The sequence below is a fragment of the Sorex araneus genome, chromosome 9 (assembly GCF_027595985.1).
Source record: "Sorex araneus isolate mSorAra2 chromosome 9, mSorAra2.pri, whole genome shotgun sequence".
In the NCBI taxonomy this organism is placed as follows: domain Eukaryota; kingdom Metazoa; phylum Chordata; class Mammalia; order Eulipotyphla; family Soricidae; genus Sorex; species Sorex araneus.
This window is the reverse complement of record NC_073310.1, coordinates 23213558-23236424: the sequence shown is the minus strand read 5'-3', so window position 1 is coordinate 23236424 and position 22867 is coordinate 23213558. Positions and strand designations below refer to the sequence as shown.

Genomic DNA, 22867 nt, shown 5'->3' with positions numbered 1-22867 from the left:
GCCAGGAGTAATTCCTGAGTGCAAAGCCAGGAGTAACCCCTGTGCATTGCTGGGTGTGACCCAAAAAGCAAAAAAACAAACAAACAAAAAAGACAAACTAATGGGCTATATAACTCCTCGTAGTCAAAACAGAACTATCCATCATTCCAACACAATTCTTTCATGCTTTGCATTTGAAGGGCCCTGAGAGTTGAATTGCTAGAGTATCAGACTTTTAATCTGAAGGTCCAAGAAAAAAAAGAAGAAAGGGAGGGAGAGAGGGAAGGGGGGGAAAAAAAGAAAGGACAGAACAGAAAGACTAAGGACAGAAGGACAGAAAGACAAAAGGAGGGAAGGATAAAAGGATGCAAGAAAGGAAGGAAGAGCTGCATTTTCTACTTTCAAAGAAGTTAATTCATTTTTTTGCCGTTATTTTTCATTGAGTTTTTTTTATTGAATCATTGTGAGATACAGTTACAAAGCTTTCATATTCAAGTTTCAGTCTTACAATGCTCAAACACCCATCCCTCCACCAGTGCACATTTTCCAGAACCAACGTCCCCAGTATCCCCCCACTTCCTTCCCTCCCCCTGCCTCTATGGAAGACAATTTCCCCCACTGTCTCTACTTTTGGGCGTTATGATTTTCAGTACAGATACTGAGGGACTATCACGTTTGGTCCTTTATCTACTTTCAGCACACATCTCCCATGCTGAACAATTCCTCCAACCATCATTGATTTAGTAATCCCTTCTCTATTCCAGCTGCCTTCTTCCCCAGTTCATAAGGCAGGCTTCCATCTATGGAGCAATCTTCCTGGCCCTTGTGTCTACTGTCCTTGGGTGTCAGTCTCATATTATGTTTTTTTTTTAAATTTTATTTTATTGAATCACCATGTGGAAAATTACAATGCTTTCAGGCTTAAGTCTTAGTCATACAATGCTGAAAAAAACCATCCCTTCACCAGTGCCCATATCCCACCACCAGAGACAAAAAAAAAAAAAAACCACAGTACACCTCCCATCCCGCCCACCCCCCACACCCCCCCCCCCCGCCTTGTAACTGATAAATTTCACTTTACTTTCTATTTACTTTGGTTACATTCAATATTTCAACACAAACCTCACCATTATTATTAGGAGCACCCCACTAGAGTCAGACCTGTTGTGAAGAGAAATGAGGTCGAGCGGCTGCAGTAGCGGCTGCGCGGTTTTGTATTTCTGTACTTTAACAACTAAGTCCAGGAACATTTCTTCCGGATATTCAATCATTGCAAGCTTGTAAACCCCATCTGTGGTCGTCATAATATGGCGGTCCCCACGCCCTTCATCCCCGGGAAGGGACAGGCGAGAGAGAGAAATACTTTTCCCCTCCCGGGCGGGCATGGGGTCACAGCTTAGTTCTCTGGCTGGAGACAATCTGCAAGGAGCAGTCCATGTTGTAGTTGGTTCAGCGGGGTCTGGATTCATGCGGGTGCAGCTGCGGAGGAGCCACACACGCGTGCGGCCCCCAGGGTCACATCTTGGCAGCGGTCATATTATGTTATTTTGTAAGGAGTGAATTCATTGGTGTTTACCAAAAAAGCATCCTGAAAACAGGAAGGTGAAAATTCCTTTTCTCTAACCCTGCCTTCCAAACCTCCTACAACCTCACTGACGGAATTTGGTATGAAGAGGAAATAGCTAAATATGTAGTATTCCTTACAATTTAATTTATGAAAATAAACAAAACTAATTATCTTTTAAGTTTATACAAGTAAAATAACTTGGGGTAGTCTAGGTATTGGAATGCTAGAATGAAGGAATACATTTTTTCTTTCATGTTAATGTAATCAACAAGAATTATAATGCATAGATGCACTGACTTACATAGGGGTTTGAATAAAATATTTCAAATCTAAAAATTAGGCTTATTTATGAATAAGGCAAAAGAACATTTAAAATACTTTGGGGACTGGGGTTTTTGGTGGTGGAATATGGGCACTGGTGAAGGGATGGGTGTTTGAATATTGTATAACTGAGACATAAACCTGAGAACTTTGTAACTTTCCACATGGTGATTCAATAAAAATTAAAAAAAATACTTTGGGGAGTGACATCAGCATCTCAGTGATACAAGATGTCACCCCTTCTTTCTGATGCAGGCAGTAGATAGGAAAGGACTTCCATGGCCATGGAATTCCTAGAAGTAAAAAATCACCAACAGCCAACATCCAGAGACTTAAAACCAAGCTCCCAGAAGCAACATCTTATAGCCTAGTTCTCCCTCTCAGAGAACCTAGTTCTCCCTTTCAAGAGTTTCCTGCCCATATGGGAGAGCCTGGCAAACTCCTCGTGGCGTATTCATATGCCAAAACCAGTAACAATGCTGGGTCTCATTCCCCTGACCCTGAAAGAGCCTCCAATGCGGCACCATTGGAAAGGAAGAGTAAAGAGAGGCTTCTAAAATCTCAGGGCTAGGACGAATGGGGATGGCACTGAGTCTGCTCGAGAAATTTGACCATCAACGGGATGATAATGATGATGAATAAAACAAATAGCCCAAGGCTGTAAATAGCCCACCTTGCAGACATAAGAACTAAAGTCTGACAAGACTGACACCAACAAGCCCAGAGAATTCTGGACCCCACTCTGCTCCCGGAGAAACTTCAGCAGGAGCAAAGGCCAAGGAATTTCAAAGAAAAAACCATCAACCATTCCCAAGTCTACCCCTTGGCAACCACTCCACCAATGGACTCTTACCTAGATAGAAAGCCTCACGTGGGGCAGCTTGGAAGAAACCCTATAAAAGCCACCTGACTAAAGGAAACGCCAGCAAACATTGCCTGAGCCCATGTGCTGCTTGTGTACATGTGGTCCAAGCACATGTGGTGCCAAAGCACATGTGTCACCCGTATCTCGCCTTTTGAGATGTGTACTGGGGCCCTCTCTGTCTTTGGAGAAGATAGCCTTCTCTCTTGAGCTTGCTACTCTCCCTCCCTTTCTCTTCCTCCTTTTTTTCCTCAAAATTTTCATATAAAATCTGTTTGTTTGTTTTTCTTTTTGGGTCACACCTGGCGATGCACAGGGGTTACTCCTGGCTCTGCACTCAGGAATTACTCCTGGTGGTGCTCAGGGGACTATGTGGGATGCTGGGAATCGAACCTCGGTCAGTCGCGTGCAAGGCAAACGCCCTGCCCGCTATACTATCACTCCAGCCCCCTAAAATCTGTTTTTACTTCACTGCTTATCTCCTCCTGAAATTCTGGGAAGGACAAGGATCTGTAAGGCCTGGGTAAGACCTAGGACTGACTTTTCTTTCCTGCAAAGAGCAATTCCTCGCTCCAGCCTGAGTCCACAGCTCCCTGAGAATAGAGATAGTGTGGATTAACTCCCATGTTGGGAAGGTCAAGAGGGCAGCAGGTGTGGCTTGACGGCCACCTAGTAGGACTGGAGAGGCTCTGGCCTGTGCTGCATAAGGGCTCATCACAGACTCTATCAGTCCTAGCCTTCCCAGCTGGTCTTTGGATGGCAGAGAAGGATCTGGAGAAAGTGACTCTTTCTCTCCTTTCTACCTCACATAAGCTACCTGTGGGGGCCCACCGACTTCATCTCTTATAAAAAAAAAATACTTAGACACTTATCCATGAGCAAAAGTGCCTCAGTGGGAATTCTGGAAACCAGAACACTATACACCATACACGAGGACATCTGAAGGACCCAGAATGAGACTCATGCATCTGTTACTAGTAGAGAGAACTTGCTATGTGCCAAGGAACCTTCCCCTAACCCTCTGATGCAGAATGCTTTAGAGAGTGTCCACTTGGGCAGATACCCACAGATGAGATATAGATGTCCAAATTTCCCACAGAAACATTAAGCATTCTGCCGGTGAAAAAGAAAAGATGCAGTTGAGATGATAAGAGGAAGTTGGCCAGTGCTTTTTCTTCAAGGCAACAAACAACACGCTGAACTAAGAGCGACAGTGACCTCTCCTATGGGAAAAGAACAGTGAGTGCTGCAGACACAGCTGGAAACAAACAGAAACACATTTCATTCCATCAGTTCCCAGGCTAGGCAGGATTTCCACAAATCAAGGTAAAGTACGAGACCAAGAAAGAGACAGCAGAGAATATCAAAGAGTATTAAAGAGAAGTTGTTTCAATTCTGAGAATGTTGGCAGAAAGTCTACCCATGATCCTCAATAAAGATCTCCACATGGGGTGGGGTCCCGGGATAAGCCCCCATTGCTCTGGTCAGTTCTTGTACACACTTCCAAGTGAAATGGCAATGTCAAGTTTAGTAAAGGGAGCACTGTCACAGAGAGAGGGGAGAGAGAGGGGGGAGGGAGAGTAGAATCTGTGAACAAGAGAAAAATATTACAAACTTTCAGGAAATGAGAGGATTCTAGTAGCCAGTATGGAGAATGGTTAACACAAAAATTCAATTGTGCCACAAGAGGAAGTAAAAGGAATGAAGATTAAGGGAAGCCTTGTGAAATTTTGGGAAATATAAATTCCCAAAATAAATCAGAAAAATAAATTGGTACAGCCACTGTGGAAAAACACAGTGGAGGCTGCTCAAATATTAAAAATAAAACTACCATATGATTCAGTGAAAATACTTTTAAGTAAACATCTAAGGGAATTGAAAAGAGGATATTAAAGAGAATATCTGCACTTTCATGGTCATTGCACATTATTCAGATAACCTAATATGGAAATAGCTTAAGTGTCAATCAAACGAATGATTGGATAAAGGAGTTTTAGTGTGCAGTTTTGTAAACCTCAGAGGAGGAGGAGGGAGAGGAGGGGAGGAGGAACAGGAAGAGGAGGAAGAGGGAGGAAGAGGAAGAGAAGAAAGAGAAGGGGGAGAGCAAAGAGGAGAAGGAAGAAGAGGAGAAGAAGGAGAAGGAGGAGGAGGAGGAGAAATTTAATTAACACCACATGGGGCTAGGTAGATAGTATCTAGTGGGTAGGGCATTTATCTTGCACTCTGCTTAATCCCTGAGTTCAATCCCTGATACTTGTATAGTCCCTAAGCAAACTTGGGAATTTGTCAGCCACATTAAAAATATTTTTCTCCGCTTCTTTCTGTCTCTCTTGCTGACATTTCTATTGAGGCTATATCAATGTGCTTGCTGTTGTCTGGTATTTCACCAACACAGAATTTTTCTTCATTCTTTTGATCCTTTACTTAGAGGCTCTAATGTCTGGAATTGGTTTGCCAGCACCGGTTTACAGAAAATTCCTGGCAGCCTGCCAAAAATTTACCTCCGTCAGCAGCTTCATGATTTGGGCATTACATTCTTTCTGGAGGAGCAGTTTGCTGTATATGCCACAACTGAACATCGAGGTCCACAAAAATATTTCTCTTAGTTTCCCAGTCTACAAGTGTCAAAAGACTGAAGAAGGGTGATCAATTTCAAACTATGTTCAAATTTTCTTGTTCTTTTGACAGAAAAAAACTTACTATTGAGCCCCTTCATTGGATTTTCTATTCGAAATAAACATAACTTGTGGTTCATTTTCACTAGATTTCTCTTTATTGATATTCTATATTTTATGAGCATTGTCATATTTTCCTTTATTTCGTTATATGTATTCTCTTTTTAGTTGTTCATAAAACATATTTTTTAAAAGATGCTTTCCATTCTTACCTAAAGTAATATTTGGACTCTTTCTGGTGCTTGAGATTTGTTTGTCTGTCTGTGTGTGTGTGTGTGTGTGTGTGTGTGTGTGTGTGTGTGAGTTCAAACTTGTCTTGCTGTCAATATTCTGCTCTCCAATTCTATTTAAATAAATGTATTCTATTTGTTGTGGCAATTTGTTAATAGGAAATGTGAAGAAAGAATCTACCTTCAATGAAAAACAAACAAAACATAACAAAACGAAGTGATAAAGGTCTATGACCATATTCATGACATGGGCAGAAATTAACAAGGTCAACCTTTCTGTGAAGGTGACTCTCTTCCAAACTTGTTTTCTTCCTATGATTTCCCTGTCAGCCCTCTAGTTTCATGCGGTGCCCGCTCACCCACTCATTTATGGATGTAGTTTTAACTTGTGCCTGCCTTGGAACATTGTGAGAAATACTTCTCTAAAATAATATAGAAGAGAAATGGTGTGAGTGGACATTCTTGACACAATCTCAGTTTTAGGAGGAAAACACTCAGTGTTTTACCAATAAGAATGGTGATGCTAGATCAAATGGCCAAAGGAAACAGAAGCTGAGAACTGATGTACAGAACTGAGTTTACTATAGCAGGGACACAGTGGGGGAGTCCACAGGGAATTTTCCCAGAGGGAGGACCCTAAGACAATGATAGAGGGAAGTGATCACACTGATGAAGGCTATGGGGTGGGAACGCTATATGCAAGGAAAGTTATCATTAATCATTTGTATCAGCTGTCATCCTGTTGCTCATTGATTTGCTTGAGCGGGCACCAGTAACGTCTCCATTCATCCCTGTCATGTGCTAGTGTAGCCCAATGGTGTCTGCTTGCTCCAGAAACACAGAGAGCCTCAAACCGTTCTTTCAGGGTCTTAACGAAGATGTCTGACCATCTCATAGGTGGGCGGCCAGGCGTTCTTTTGACATCCTGTGGAATCCAGTTGCTTGACATCCTGTGGAATCCAGTTGCTAAACGGCTCTAGTCCAGTGGTCATCTCCAAATCTAATTTCTTGTCTGGCACATCTGATTTTCTTTCTTTTTTTTTTTTTTTTTTTGCTTTTTGGGTCACACTCGGCAATGCACAGGGGTTACTCCTGGCTTTGCACTCAGGAATTACTCCTGGTGGTGCTCAGGGGACCATAGGGGATGCTGGGATTCGAACCCGGGGTGGCCGCGTGCAAGGCAAACGCCCTACCCACTATGCTATCGCTCCAGCCCCCATGATTTTCAATGCCTTGGCAAATGAAGCAGCATCCCTGATCCTCGATCTTCTTCTATGGGGGTCAGAACTCCGGATTCCTTCCCTTACTTAAGTGAAACTTGATATTCCAAGCATAGCTCTTTCGAGTCCTTTGTGGGATACCCGAATAGCGTTCCCATCCTGTTTTAGTAGGGCCCAGGTCTCTGAGGCTTGTGTCAATGCAGAAAGAACAATGGAATCGAAAGATGTGCCTGGAGCCAGAGGTTCTTCGTCCTCTCAGCAACTTCTTCACTGCTCTTAAAGGCGTTCCACGCTGCTCTCTTCCTCCTATGCGGTTCTGTTGCCAAGTCGTTCCTCATGTTGAGTTCTCGACCCAGGTACACATAACCGCTGCATTCGGAGATGTTCATTCCATTGAGAGCAACTGGAACGTCAGGACCTAGTTCGTTTCTCATTGAATAATGTCTGAGTGAGATTCAGCTGCGGTCAGACCATTCCATACTCAAGGTTGAAGTCGACCAGCATTCGTGCCGCTAATATCACTAATAGCATTATAAATTGAGGTTCCTGCTTGAATGATGCTGCAAAGTTCCTAACCAGAAAATCTGTAGTAAAATAGTCCTTAGTAAAATGTTAGCTATTTTGTACCATTAGAACAAAGTTCGAATAAAACTCTCAGAAGAAATGCACATCTGCTGAAGTAACCTTTCCTATTTTTCTCTTAGGAATCGCTAATGGTGGTGCTCCATCGGTTTTAGTTTATATCAGGCTGGAGCGATAGCACAGCGCTAGGGTGTTCGCCTGTCACGCTGCCAACCCATGTTAGACTCCTCTGCCCCTCATGGAGAGCCTGGCAAGCTACCGAGACTATTGCGCCCTAACGGCAGAGCCTGGCAAGCTACCCGTGGCGTATTGGATATGCCAAACATAATAACACAGTAACAATAAGTAATAAATATTTCTCATTACACGCTTCACGTATTACTTGCGTGCTTTCTGTCCGTGGTTATAGAATATTCTAAGATTTCCAATTCACGATTGGATTGGGTTCCAAGCACTTTATTTAAATTGCCCATCGATATTCACGGCACCAACCACGCCGTGGTTTTCAATCAACCAGATTGCATCGATTATTTCTCGGAAAGTCAAGGAGAAAAAAAAAAACCAGCTTCAGGCATTTGAGGACTAGAGCGGACCTCCTCGAAATAGAGGGGTGGCCGAGGCTTCTGGGAAGCGTAGTTCGGGTGGGACGCGGTGCCTTGTGCGCATGGGCATGCGCATCCGCTACAGTGTAGCCATTTTCAGTCTCACGCCTCAGGGGGCCCGGGGACACTGCGCTCGCGGGTTCTATTGTGGGCGGAGGGCGGGGCCTGGGAGCGCCGCGGGCAAAGAGCTGCGGCCGCCGGATCCCTGCAGGTAGGTCAAAGGCCTCGCTGCGGGCGGCGGCTCGCGGCTGCGGCGCTGAGTCTGGGAACTTACAAAGCCGCTACCCGGGGCTGAAAGCGCCTCCAGCCCTCGAGAATTGAGGAGAGGACTGGCCAGGGGCCTGAGCCCGGAGGCCGATCGTTCGTACTGGGGTTCCCTCTTCTTCAGAAACTTGGGTCCTCGACGGGCCAGAGGAGGTCTGGGGCGAGGGAGGCAAAGCTGCAGGGAACGGCTGTGTGTGACTTGGACCCCAGAACTGTCAGGTACTGGGGGTGTGCTGGTGGGACTTGCTGCCGCAGACGTGGCATTTAAAAAGCCGGAGGGAGCTGGGCTCAGCAGCGCTCGACAATTATATGGGCCGATTAATATCACCTGGAACTCCTATTCATCTTTGAAATGATAATAAGCTTTAGGGCCGTTTTTGTATTGAATTATTGGGTTCGTTATAAAGCATAAAGGCAAGAAAGGCAAAGTGATTTCATTACTACAGAATATGCTGTTCTTTACTTAATTTAACCACTTGAATCATAATCCTTTGAATTGGTATTAACCACCTTCATTTTAATGAGAGCACTAACGATTCAGAGGAGGGATTTTGAATGTTCTCTTTATTCTGAAGTTCATTTAATTTCCCACACCAAATACACATGGGGGTGTATTTAGTACATTCAAATCCATAATTATGAACTTGTATTTAGTACGTTAATTGTCCCTCAACACTGCTTGAGCAAAATTGTGGAGTAGCCAGACCCAATCTTACTATGTGGTCTTCTATTTCCAAAATTTCTAGAGGCTTCTTCAGAATTTTCTGTTCACAGGTTAGTTAGGGTCCTTCCTATGTTCTTCAGCTTTCACCTTAAATTGAGCTCAATATGTTTTAAATTTTACTGGAGACACTGGGAATGCTATCTAGATTATAAAACAGTTTCAAGAGGAGAAAAAAATTTAAGAGGAAGCCTGCAATTTCACCCAGGATCCGTATTATGAAAGAAATATCACAATACTTCTGGTTGACTTATGTATGTGGGTTTACCAAGCATTCTTATAAGCAGGAAATCTGCATGAAGTTTTTTGTTACCTATGAGAAGGACCTTCACCTGAAGAGCCTGCTGGGGGATTATGGTGGCAGATGGTTATTTAGAAGCTAGATTTGTGCCACCGGTAGCAGATGAGACAGCTTTGTCAAAATGTACTAACCTTTGCCCTGCATCCAGCCCGTGATTGGAGTAAATGGTCAGTTGTTGGGTACCTGATTTGTGGTGTTGAGTGAATCAACCTGGTACATGACAGGTTATTCAGAATTACCTAATGCTTTATTATGTTAAAGATAATAGCCTTGACTGGGCCAGGCAGTGCAGGGGCACTATCTTTGCATGAAGCTGACCCAAGTTAGATCCCGGCAGGAGCACTGGCTGGAGAGAGCCCTGAGCACTACAGTGTGTTTGCCCCCTACCTCCCCAACCTTTTTGCCTGCCTGGGCCCCCCAAATTAAAAAAAGATAGTAGCATTGAAGCTGAGCTAGTAGTTTAGATTGCTAATTGCAGGACCTAACATAGAACTAAAGTCTCCAGGTCTACTACGTTGTATCAAAGTTTTAAAAAATAAGTGATTTTTGTGAAACTGTAATTTAAGAAGAAACATTAACAAAATTATTTTTGTTTGGCAGCGACACTTGGCTGTGCTCAGGGCGTACGCCTGGCTTTGAGTCCAGGGATCATTCCTGGTGGGACTGGGGGGCCACCATGGGTTGAACCTGGTTGGTTGTTTGCAAGGCAAGCATCTTACCCGCTGTTCTGTTTCTCTAGCCCCACACACATTTTTTGCTTTTTTTTTTTTTTTTTGAGTCACATCCAGTAGTGCTCAGGGCTTACTCTTGGCTGTCTGCTTAGTGATCACTTTTGGCTTGGGGAAACCACATACGGTGCCAGGGATGGATGCCAGTTCAGCCGTAGGTCAATTTGCTCTTGCCCCAGAAACATCTAATTTTTAATTTTTTTTTCTTTTTGGGTCACACCCAGCAATGCACAGGGGTCACTCCTGACTCATACACTCAGGAATCACCCCTGCCGGTGCTCAGGGGACCATATGGGATGCTGGGATTTGAACCCGGGTCTGCCGCGTGCAAGGCAAACGCCCTACCCGCTGTGACATCACTCCAGCCCCCGAAACATCTAATTTTTGAGAGCTCTGAAGTCTTTTAAATCCTTATAATATTAATAGAAAAACTTGTTATACTTTTCCATATCAATAGATATTTTCCTGAACATCATTTGAGAGATTTCTATATTCATATATATATATATATATATATATTGCTTAACCAACCTGCTTTTTGGATATTTACATTTTCATTTTTATACTTATAGATGGCACTGGGCTGGAGCAATAGCACAGCCAGTAGGGCATTTGCCTTGCATGCGGCCGACCTGGGTTCGATTCCTCCGCCCCTCTTGGAGAGCCCAGCAAGCTACCGAGAGTATCCCGCCCACGCGGCAGAATCTGGCAAGCTACCCGTGGCATATTCAATATGCCAGAAAAAATAGTAACAACAAGACTCACGATGGAGACATTACTGGTGCCCGTTCGAGCAAATCAATGAGCAACGGGATGACAGTGATAGGGACAGTGACAGATGGCACTGGTGCCCTCTTGAGCGAATTGATGAACAACTGGATGACAGTGCTAAGTGCAGATGGCACATAATTTAAAAAATACCCAATAGGAGATTCAAGTCACTAAAAAATGATCCAAATGTGGGACTGAGAGATGGTACCATGATCAGGGCACATGCCTTACATGCACCTGACCTTAGTTTGATTTCTGGCACCACATGCTCTGGGAGCATGGCCAGGCATAGGCCTAGAGGGCTCTACCCGGGTGGCCCATGTAACTCTGGGTCGAGCAGCATCATATCCTTGGGCTCCTGTACCCATCCTGATTGGCAGAGAATTGCCTTTGACTCTCCAAACTTCTTGAGCACTGTTGGGAGCTATGTGCCCCCTCATGCCAAAAAAATATTCATAATATGTCCCAAGCTCATTAAGATTATATTAGAACCAGTGATTCACTAATAAATTTTTTTAAAAAAGAACTAATGAGAAAATAACAATGGTAATTTTACTTTTATTAAAATATCCTATTTGTTTTCTCAAAAAAATAAGATTATATTAGAATCATAATGGACATTTGGGTATTCTTTTGTCATTTCTTCCCATTTCTCTTCATGGGTCATTTCCCTGCAGGCTTATCTTTTACTAAAATGTTATGTGGAAATTTCTCACAGGTGATTCCTGGAGCTTCAGGATAAATTCTCTGATGACATCTGTCGTCCAACATTCCCTATTCTGGTTCCATAGATTCAATATTTTTCTAAGTGCAGCAAAAAATGAACAAATTCCCGGTGAGTCATTTAGCCCTTTCTTTCTTTCACTGTGTGTGTGTTTCTAGTGAGTTTTATGAAGGAGGGCCCATATATTAAATGAGTTAAACATCAATTTAGTGCTTAATCTGTAACAACATCTTAGTAATTTCTTATACCAGGGCTTAATGGGTCCATGATGAGATACAACAATCTTCACTAGCTTTATTCTAAAGAAACATTTTTTTCATCATCCTTTTACAAGTCCCTTATAACAAATAATATAAAATAAATTATTGAGGGCCTGCTATGGGAGTAGGCTTAAGGGGTGGCTGGGAAAATTGAAAATAATGGTGCGGTGCAATGGTGGTGAGATTGATGTTGGAATATTGAATGTCTATAACTAAACTGATGACTAAAAAGTTACACAATAAAAATAAATCACCCTTGGAGAACATAATGTCTTAAAATTACTACAGTTCACAAAGTGTGGTCTTCAGTTTCCTGAGTCCCAAGACCTTTTCAATGGATCTGAGGTTTGAGCAGCTACCAGTAAAAAGCATTAATACAGTGATTGGAGCAATAGTACAGTGTATAGGGCACTTGTCTTGCATGCAGCTGGTTCAGGTTCAATTGTTGGTACAAAATATGGTTGCTCAAGCCCACCAGCATTTATTACTGAGCACAGAGTCAGTAGTAAGCCCTGAGCACTGCCAAGTGTGGCCCCAAAACCAAACACCAGAAAGCAAAAACATTAATACTAAAATGAAGATTGTACTTTAGGTGCAGTAAAGACAGTGGTGAATAGGCTGCTGCCAATCTGGTATGAATAAAAAGGCACCTAGAATATTGTATTCCTTTGCAAGGTACTTATAATAAGGAGTCGCAGAGGCCAGGGATATAAGTCAAAGGGTTGGAGCACCTTGCATAGCAGAGTGTCTTGCAAGCAGCTAACCCAGGTTCTGTCCTCAGCATCCCATAGGGCCTCCTGAGTATTGCCAGGATTGATTCCTGAGGACAGAGCCAGGAGTAAGCCCTGAGCACCATCAGGTGTGGCCCAAAAACCTAAATAAATATTGATCCTTACATATTTTTATAGTATTCAGGGTGACAAGATGGGAAGTTTATGCTTTTATTATAAGTTTAAAAATGATAGTTCTCAAGGAAAGTAACTTATTATTGCCAATGTTAAAACTTGAGTTTTCATATCATTACCTAGCCTTCTGCATCCCTTGGGTTCTTTTTGGCTTTTTGGGTCACACCTGGCTATGCTCAGAGGTTACTCCTGGCTCTGCACTCAGGAATTACTCCTGGTGGTGCTCGGGGGACCATATGGGATGCTGGGAATTGAACCCGGGTCAGCCGCATGCAAGGCAAATGCCCTATGTACACATTTTCAATGGTATCCTATTATTGTGACTTTAGTTTGAATGGAAACAAATATGCATTACAGGGACCAGTAACCTTCAAGGACATTATTGTGGAATTCACTCCAGAGGAGTGGAAATTGCTAGATGCCGCTCAGAAGACCTTGTACAGAGAAGTGATGCAGGAGAACTATAGTCTTCTAGTCTCCGTGGGTGAGAAAAACTTTCTCATACATAACTATCAGTAGGTTGTGTTTTTATTTCTTAGTTGCTTGCACAGGTAATGCTTCTTTGGGATTGGGTGATACTAGTTTTGTTTTAGGGATCAAAGTTGATTAATCTCTTTTGGATAGTTCCAAAAACTATATTTGTATCCCCACCCTTCCCGTTGAAATAATGTAAATTTGCTAAGTCTGAGTGCGACCTTCATTGCCCTGCTCTTAAAATCAAAGCCCTCTTATCGGCTGGCCTCACGTTCCGGGGAAAGGGCAACTCAGAGAAGCGATCACCAACTACATTGTAGTCGAAGGCCATGTGGGGGAAGGGAGTTGCGGGCTGAATGAGGGCTAGAGACTGAGCACAGCGGCCACTCAACACCTTTATTGCAAACCACAACAGCTAATTAGAGAGAGAGAGAACAGAAGGGAATGCCCTGCCACAGTGGCAGGGTGGGGTGGGGGGGAGATGGGATTGGGGAGGGTGGGAGGGACGCTGGGTTTACGGGTGGTGAAGAATGGGCACTGGTGAAGGGATGGGTTCCTGAACCTTGTATGAGGGAAGTATAAGCACAAAAGTGTATAAATCTGTAACTGTACCCTCACGGTGATTCTCTAATTAAAAATAAATAAATTATAAAAAAAACATGTAAAACAATAATAAATCCATTTAAAATATATATGAAAAAAAAAACAAAAAAACAAAGCCCTCTTATCCCTAAGAAACTCTGAATTCCAAACAATCTGTATTATTTTCATCATCTCATCTTCATTAATAGGTTGCCAAGTGAATAATCCAAACGCAGTCTTCAAACTGAAGCAAGGAAAAAAGCCATGGATATTAGAAGTAGAATTTCCACATCAGAACTACCCAGGTGAGTGAGAAATTATAATTCATGTTCTTGTGACATAATTGGTAACTTTTGAGATTTTTTTAGAAATCTCATTTTAAAATATATTTCTGGAAATGATAATAGTATCCTTTATCTGCATATGAAAGCAACACAAATGCACACTTCCACAGTCATCCTCTCCTTTGCTCAACATTTTGGGAGAGGGACCCTGGAACTGGAACCCAGGGTTTCATTTATGCAAAGATGAACTCACTCTGTTGTTGATCTATATCCCTGGCCACCTGCCCTGTGGACATTTTACACTGGATCTTAGCCAAAAGGCTGAGAAGCAATCCTGTGGACATTTTATTTTAGATGTGCATCTCTTTTCTAAATCCAAATCTAATTCCTGTCTAACCTTAAATTGAGACTACTATTTTGTCTTTTCTCTAGAATTCTAGTTATTCCTTGCTACTGAAGTTTGCAGACACAGTCTTAAATTTTATAAATATAATATATAATGTTTTTCAAATGCCATTTCTCTTTTGGGGGGCCACATCTGGCAGTATTTTGGGGCTACTTCTGGCTGGGTGCTTAGGGGTTGCTTATGACTTGATACACAGGGGACCATGTGATGCTGGGGATCCAACCTGGGCCTCCAGCATGCACAGCACGGACTCCTACCTTTTGAGCTACCTCCCTGGCCTGTTCTCTTTTTCACAATGAAAAGTCATAGCTCTCTTTAGTGCTAGTGTTAATGTTTTATTCTCTCCCTAAACTTTGAAATCATGTTATAAAGTATTACCATTTTAATCAATTACATTATTCAGACTTGATACTTCTAAAAGATGCTTGTCATATAAAGTACTAACTTTATATGTTAGTTCTGTAAAATGTTCTGTGCCTTATTGAGAGTGTAATAACATTAAGATTTAAAACAATTTAGTGAGGCCACAGAGAAAAACAGCTGAATCCATTGGTATCTCAAGTACTGCCAAGAACACCCCCAAACACAGAGCCCAAAGTAGCCCCTCAACTCTATGGGTAGGGCATCCCAGAGCACAAAGCCAAGAGAGAGCCCCATGTACCACGAGTGTAGCCCAGAAGCAGAAATCAAAAACCAAACAAGAGGCTGGAGTGATAGCACAGTGGGTAGGGCATTTGCCTTAAACTTGGCCGACTTAAGCATTTCTGTGGTCTATTCCAAGCATCCCATATGGTCCCCTGACCACCGCCAGGAGTAATACCTGAGGGCATGAACCAGAAGTAACCAACCCCTGTTAACTTCTGTGCATCTCTGGGTGTGACCCAAAAAGCAAAAAAACAAATCCAAAAAACAAACAAAAAACCTCAAAAACAAAGCTACCTGCCCTGGCCCAAACCTCAACTACAATTTTACTCTTTCATTGAATGCTTTTCAGTTATTGTTCTACTTATGGGTTATTAGGATCAACAATATTTAAATATTTGTAGAATGATTAAATTTCAGTCACTATGCTGTAGATACTATCTTCTGAGCCCTTAATAGTGATCTCCAGATATTAACTCACTATTATAAAATGCATTAACTTGCATCAATAACTAGTCAGGTCCTTTCTTGCCTACTATATGTATTTTCACCTTGTGGCCCCTAAGCACATGCTAATCTTTATGTTTGCTCTACTAAATGTTTTATTATATTTATTTCACATTTATCCGAGTAGCGCTGCCTAAATTCCAAATAACTTTTCTCATATTTTTCCTTCAAGTAATATGAAATTATAGTCCTAAATATCTGCCAAAAATCTTTCATGTCAAGCATTTATAGATGATTAAATAAATAAGTTTAGCATGATTTCATTAGTCTTAACTTTTAAAGATCCTGTAGTGAATTGAAGCATAAATGTGGTAACTAAGATAGGAAAACAGAATTAGGTTTAGTATTGAGGTGTGAGTAAAACTGCTTTGAAGATGGAGTATTTGGTGATCAGGATTGAAAGCCTCTAGTAATATAACTGAAAATTCATCTTGTTATATCAATGGATTGTACTCTGCTTTTTGTTTGTTTTGTTACTTGTAGGGAAAACATGACAGTACTCAGGGTTTAATACTGTTTCTCCAAACTCAGGGATTACTTTTGGTGGGTTTGGGGAACCATGTGGGGTGTTGGGGATCAGACCCAGATTGGCAAATGTGCAAGGTAAATGTCCTACCTGCTGTACTACTCTTTGGCCCCCTGCCTTCATTTTAATTTTGGACATACATCTTCTTAGTCTTCTGTTCTAGTGAAAATTAAGACAGCTAGATGATGAATGAAAAGTCCAAATTATAGGACTATTCTTTTGAATAAGAGGAAACTGATGTTCAAAAACAGTCACTTTAGTGTTGATATTTAGATCGCATGTGGTAAAGAAGAAATTAAATGGAATTTTTTAGTCTGCTAGCCACTAGAAGTCCTAACTTAACAAACTAGGTTTGTATACATAAAAACCTATACTTCAGCATTTTCACGAATATACTGTGGTTTACCAGTTTTTCTTATTACTTTCCAGTTCACTGTCCTTAATGGATTCATACCCAGTGTAGGAGTCCTGTATTTTTGATTCATCATATTTCTTCATGATGAATGATGCACAAAATATCTTTTGTTATTTGCAGGGTGTGTGTAAGTTTTTACTAAATTCTCCAGGCTTTTTTTGGTGGGGAGGAATCCTCCCTAGCCATTCTTTGGGATTGAGTGACACTCCTGTGACAGGCCTGAAGGTTCAGTGCTAGTGTATAGGTAATACATATATAGTTATACCTATAGTGTATAGGTACTGCCCAGGGACAGTAATTCTGGGAACAATAAGAGTCATCCTGATATTGCTAAGGGTTACACCTAGATGCACAGATGAGCTCGTGTGTGCCAGGGTTCAAACTTGGGACCTGCACTCCAGTCCTTTAAGCTAAGTTCTTGATCTGTCTTCTCCCATTTATTTTTGTTTGTTTAGAGGTCACACTCAGTGATTCTCAGGGCTTACTCCTGGCTCTGCACTCAAGGATCATGCCTTGCTGGCTTGGGAGACCATATGGGATGCCAGGGATTAAACCTTGTTGACCATGTGCAAAGCAAATACCCTGCCTGCTCTATAATCTCTTTGGCTCCTCTTTTCCAAGTTTTAGAGATAGTTTTTGTGAAGTATCAGAGGTACTTCTTTCCTTTCTGTCAGCGTTTGAAACATAATTTTTCTAAATAAATTCTATAAAAGAAATTTTCATTTGAAAATTCCTTTATTTGGGGAAATTTGCCTGAAACCTAAGAATGAACACTATGACCCAAGTGTTTTAACATTTACATACTATTGAATTTCTCTGTAGAAGACTTATGGAATATTCATGACCAAGGAACAAGACACCAAAAAAGTCATCCTGAAAAGTCAAGGCAAGTTGAAGAATTTTATTTAATATTAGTAGCTTTGTAAGAAATTATCTTGAGACTAGGTACTGAAAGGAGGTAAAATGATATGCATAACAACCCTTCATTAACAGTATTGTGAACCATAAAGTGGGTGGGGGGCCCGGAAGGAAGGAGGGAGGGAGGAAAGGAGGAAGAGAGAGAGAGAGAGAGAGAGAGAGAGAGAGAGAGAGAGAGAGAGAGAGAGAGAGAGAAGAAAAGTATCTGCTATAGATCTATAGAGGCAGGTTGTGGGGGCAGGAGGGAAACTGAGGACATTGGTGGGAAATGTATATTGGTGAAAGGCATGGGTATTGAAATATTGTATAATTGAAACTCAATCATAATCAACTTTGTAACTGTGTCTCTCATGGTGATTCAATTTTTAAAAAAGAAAGTATCTTGGTGGGGGTACTGGAATTAGAAAAGAAGTTAATTCTAAATATAAAATTAAGGAGAAAACTCCAAAGAACTAAGAAAGCCATCTCTCATAAACTATATTTAGGATCAAGAAATTCAAAATTTTAAGAGCCTCTTGACTCTCTGAATTATACAATAAGAAAGAATTTATTTCACAATGTAGAGTTATAGAGATTAATATACAATCCATAAGCGTTTCTTTTACCAAATGTTAAAATGTAAGCATTTTAGAGAACACTTGCAGTGGAGAAACCTGGAACCTAACGAATATGGGAAAATAGAAATAGGTTCTCAGATTTGTTTGGAAAGCACATTGTCGATTTGAAAAAATAACTTAGACATTAATGATTTGGGTACTTTATTTCTAGGAACGGAGAATTCACAAAACATCAGAAAACACATAATACAGAGAAAATCTATAAATGTGATGAATGTGGAAAGTCCTTCTGCCAGAAGACTGCCCTTATAGTACATCGACATACTCATCCAAAGGAAAAGCCCAGTGAACATGGGAAATCTGTACCCAAGAATGGAGACTTCACAGTACTTCAGAAAACTAACACTAGAGAGAAAAACTATAAGTGTAAGGAATGTCAGAAAACTTTCTACCACCTGTCATCTCTCAGTAGACATTTAAGAACTCATGCAGGAGAGAAACCCTATGAATGTAATCAGTGTGAAAAGTCCTTCTATCAGAAACCACACCTCATGGAACATCAGAAAACACACACAGGAGAGAAACCATTTGAATGTACTGAATGTGGGAAGTTTTTCTATGTTAAGGCATACCTCATGGTGCATCAGAAGACACACACAGGTGAGAAACCATATGAGTGTAAAGAATGTGGGAAATTCTTTTCTCAGAAATCGCATCTCACAGTACATCAGAGAACACATACAGGAGAGAAACCCTATAAATGCAAGGAATGTGGAAAATTCTTCTCTAGAAATTCACACCTCAAAACCCATCAGAGAACTCACACAGGAGAGAAACCTTATGAATGTAAAGAGTGTGGGAAATGCTTCTACCAAAAGTCAGCCCTCACAGTACACCAGCGGACTCACACAGGAGAGAAACCCTTTGAATGTAACAAATGCGGAAAAAACTTTTACTATAAATCAGATCTCACTAAACACCAGAGAAAACATACAGGGGAGAAGCCGTATGAGTGTAACGAATGTGGTAAATCCTTCTCTGTGAATTCAGTCTTGAGATTACATCAAAGGACCCACACAGGAGAAAAACCCTATGAATGTAAGCAATGTGGGAAATCCTTCTCACAGAAGTCACATTTTATTATACATGAGAGAAAACACACTGGGGAGAAACCCTATGAATGTCAGGAGTGTAAAAAAACTTTTATTCAGAAATCTAAACTCACAGCTCATCAGAAGACACATACAGAAGATAAAAACATATGAGGAGTATGCTTTTGGAAAAATACTCTCTGAATTCATCCTTCAGAATATAATTTGTAAAAGACAAAATACTAATGAATATTATGAGTATGGTAAAATTTCAGCCACAATCTTTCCACATAGAGGGGAAGTAGAGGGACATTCTGTGAATCACTAAGAAATTTTAACCGTATGTTGTACATGTTGTAAAACCTACATGGTGGAAGCCCTAATATTATAGAACATGAGAGAAACCTTTCAGAAGTTATTACATAACATAGAAATCAAATATGAGAGAAATCCCACAAAAAGTGATTGTTAAGAGATTTCTTTCTAGTCATTTCATCTATCACTAAACACTCAAGAGCTTGCATTAGAGAGAAACTCTTAAGAAATTTCTCAGTATTCTGAAAATTTTTTATTCAGAATATTTTTACGTCACTTGCTCTCATACTAAAAAAAAATCTTTACAAATGTTTTAAATATATGGAAGCTTAATAAGAAAAATTCAAGAGAATTTGTACTTAAGAAAATAGTTCTCCTAGAAATCATGTTGGTTGCATTAAGGGTTTTTTCTTTTCTAAGGAAACCTGCAAATGTCTATATATTCAGAGCTTTTTAAAAAACACAAGTAAGTTGAAAAAAATAAGGCAACATGATAAAACACATGTAAAACATCCCTTAGTGTATAGGACCTAATGTGTATATGTTAGTGTACTGCTACAAAGCACAGATTGTGAATGTTCAATGTGTATGTGGAACCAATCTATAATTGTAATTAGATATGTAACCTTAGTCCAATGCTCAGTACCATATGAATATATTTCACTTTAAGTCTTAGTACTATTGTTTAAAAATGTATACTTTATTCTTTTAAAATTAGAATACTTTCTCCTATCTCCTGACATTTTTAAGTGGACAGAAACACTGTTAAAGAAATCATCTTTCAGATAGAAGCTAGAAATGTTTTGTAAAATTTCTGGTTTCTTGTACCCAAACTTTACACTAGGGACATGTTTGTTTATAGCAAAAGCCCAAGTTTATTTTTTAAAGCAGCTGAAAATAGTGATTCGACACTCTAACTATAATGTTATGTAAATAAATAAAAATGTATCTTACTGCTGAAGTTATAGCAGGTTGCAGAGCATTTGTATTTTGATTGAGAGTCCTGAATATTCTTCACTACTTTGTCTTCCTGGACAAAGAAACACTGTGAACTCCAACTGTTAGGTTCAAATTTCAGTTTAGGGCATGCCACTTAACTGACCTGAGATTCCACTCCACCCCCCGCAATAAGGAGTGATAATATTTAGAATTGCTTTGAGGTAAAAAATAAATTAATTGTTTTAAAATACGTAAGTGTGTGATATAAAAAAACCGTTAGATGTTCTCACTCTATTTTTTGAAATATGCTGCAAAAAAGTAGCTGAATACCAACACTCACTCCTCTCTTCATTGATATAGTGCCTTGATTTGTTTTGATAATTATATTTCCACAAATGATTCACATCTGGTCCACTGCACATTTTTTTTGTAGTCTAAGGATGGGTTTACATTTATAAATGGTTGGGAAATAATTAAGGAATATTTATGCCATGTTAATATGATATTCAGTTTTTAATAATCATACATTTTTATTATAACAAACCTATGGAAAAAATTCTGTTTTGCCTATCACCACTTTCATACTACAAGAGCAGCATGAAATAATTCTGACAGAGGCCATATAATTCACAGAGATATTTACTATCTGGTGCTTTGAAAAATTAAGTTTTCTATTACTTTGAGTTGAAAACATCATAACCAACATAGAGATAAACTTTTATATGCTATATTTTCAGAAATGATGCATACAGTAATTTGTGGGTAATTGTATATTTATTTTGTGCTTTATATTTATATCTTAAAAACCTAGCATTATCTTTTCAAAGAAAAATGTTTAGTTGCTTAATTGTTACAATATTAAAAATAGAAATATCCTGATGGAATGTAGCAGTTTATATATGAAATAAACATTGTTTTAATTAAGATGAATTCATAATTTTCTTACTATGATAAAATAATACCTTTTAGAGTCATGGAGCTCAGGTGTTAGGATACTTTGCTTAGGTGCATACTTTGCATGCACCAGGACTCAAGTTTTGTTTTTTGGGGTGAGTCTTTTGGGCTATTCCTGGCTGTGTTTAGGGCTAACTCCTGGCTCTGTGCTCAGGGATCACTTTTGGTGGGCTCAGAGGACCGTATGATCTGCTGGGGCTCCAACTCGAGTTGACCATGCAAGAGAAATGCCTTATCTACTATACTCTGGCTGGCCTAAGTCACCAAGTTTGATCCTTGGCTCTGTACTGTCCCCGTACTGCTGGATATGGCTCTAGAGGGCCCTAAGCATCACTTGGTCCTCAGCCCTATGAGGCCTGAGTAGTGCTCCATCAATGGGCCTTCACATTAAATCATCTCAGGGCCAGAGCAATAGGACGGGTAGGGCATTTGCCTTGCACGCACTAATCCAGGTTTGATCTCTGGCATCCAATATGGTCCCCTGAGCACTGTCAGGAGTGATTCCTGAGTTCAGGAGTAAGACCCTGAGTATTGCAGGGTGTGACACCCAAAAAGCAAAAATAATTAAAAAGGGCTATCAAAAAACCATTAAACTCTCTGGCACAGTTGGTTGAGTACCCCTCAGTATCACTGGATCTTTTGAGTAGCATGTTAGGCCTCCTCAAAAGATTAAATATTGGGACTAGAACACTGGAACATACAGCAGGTAAGGCTTTGCACATTGCTGACCTGCTCCGATGCCTGGCATCCCATATGGTCCCTCAAGCACTGCCAAGAGCAATTCCCAAATGCAGAGCCAGGAGTAACACCTGAGTATTGCCAGGTGTGACCGCAAAACATCAACACAAGATTAATATTAAAAACACAAGAATTTTTTACAATAGCTAACTCTGTCTGCTATATTAGTAACATTACTAGTAGCACTATAATACTAGTTAATTTAATTTATTTCCTGCACTTAATGTAATTGTAAAATGCTACTCCAGTCTAAATTCTACAACTTAATTCTTTTTTAAATTTTATTTTATCGAATCACTGTGAGATATAGTTACCAGCCTTCATGTTTGAGTTACAATCACACAATGATCAAACACCCATGCCTCCACCAGTGCATATTCTCCACCATCAATATGCCCACTTTCCCACCCTCTCCCTGCCTGCATGGCAGACAATATTTCCTATACTCTCTCTCTCTACTGTTGGGCATTATGGTTTGCAGTGCAGATACTGAGAGGTTATCATGCTTTCTCCTTTATCTACTTTCAGCACACATCTCCCATCCTGACCAATTCCTCCAACCATCATTTTCTTAGTGATCCTTTCTCTATTCCAGCTGCCTTCTCCACCACCTCCCCACCCCTTCTGCTCATGAGGCAGGCTTCCAGCTATGGAACAATCTTCCTTGCCCTTATATCTACTGTCCTTGGGTGTCAGTCTCGTGTTACGTTATTTCATATTACACAAATGAGTGCAGCCCTTCTATATCTGTTCCTCTCTGACTCATTTCACTTAGCATGATACTCTAACTGAAATGTCTATCTGTTT

The 22867-nt window shown here is 40.5% G+C and overlaps 1 protein-coding gene across 2 annotated transcripts; it reads left to right on the top strand.

Moving 5' to 3' along the window:
• Positions 1 to 8137: 8137 nt before the first annotated feature.
• Positions 8138 to 21292, top strand: ZNF25 (zinc finger protein 25). 2 transcript variants are annotated; one of them, XM_012935170.2, is made up of 6 exons: positions 8138 to 8249; positions 11542 to 11658; positions 13070 to 13196; positions 13978 to 14073; positions 17371 to 17434; positions 18235 to 21292. In XM_012935170.2, exons 2-6 carry the CDS (start codon positions 11644 to 11646, stop codon positions 19286 to 19288), a joined length of 1356 nt encoding a protein of 451 aa, XP_012790624.2. In that variant the 5' UTR covers positions 8138 to 8249; positions 11542 to 11643; the 3' UTR covers positions 19289 to 21292. The 2 variants fall into 2 exon arrangements, with proteins under 2 accessions (XP_012790624.2, XP_055002998.1); XM_055147023.1 differs by lacking the exon at positions 8138 to 8249 and adding an exon at positions 8326 to 8521.
• Positions 21293 to 22867: the final 1575 nt, after the last annotated feature.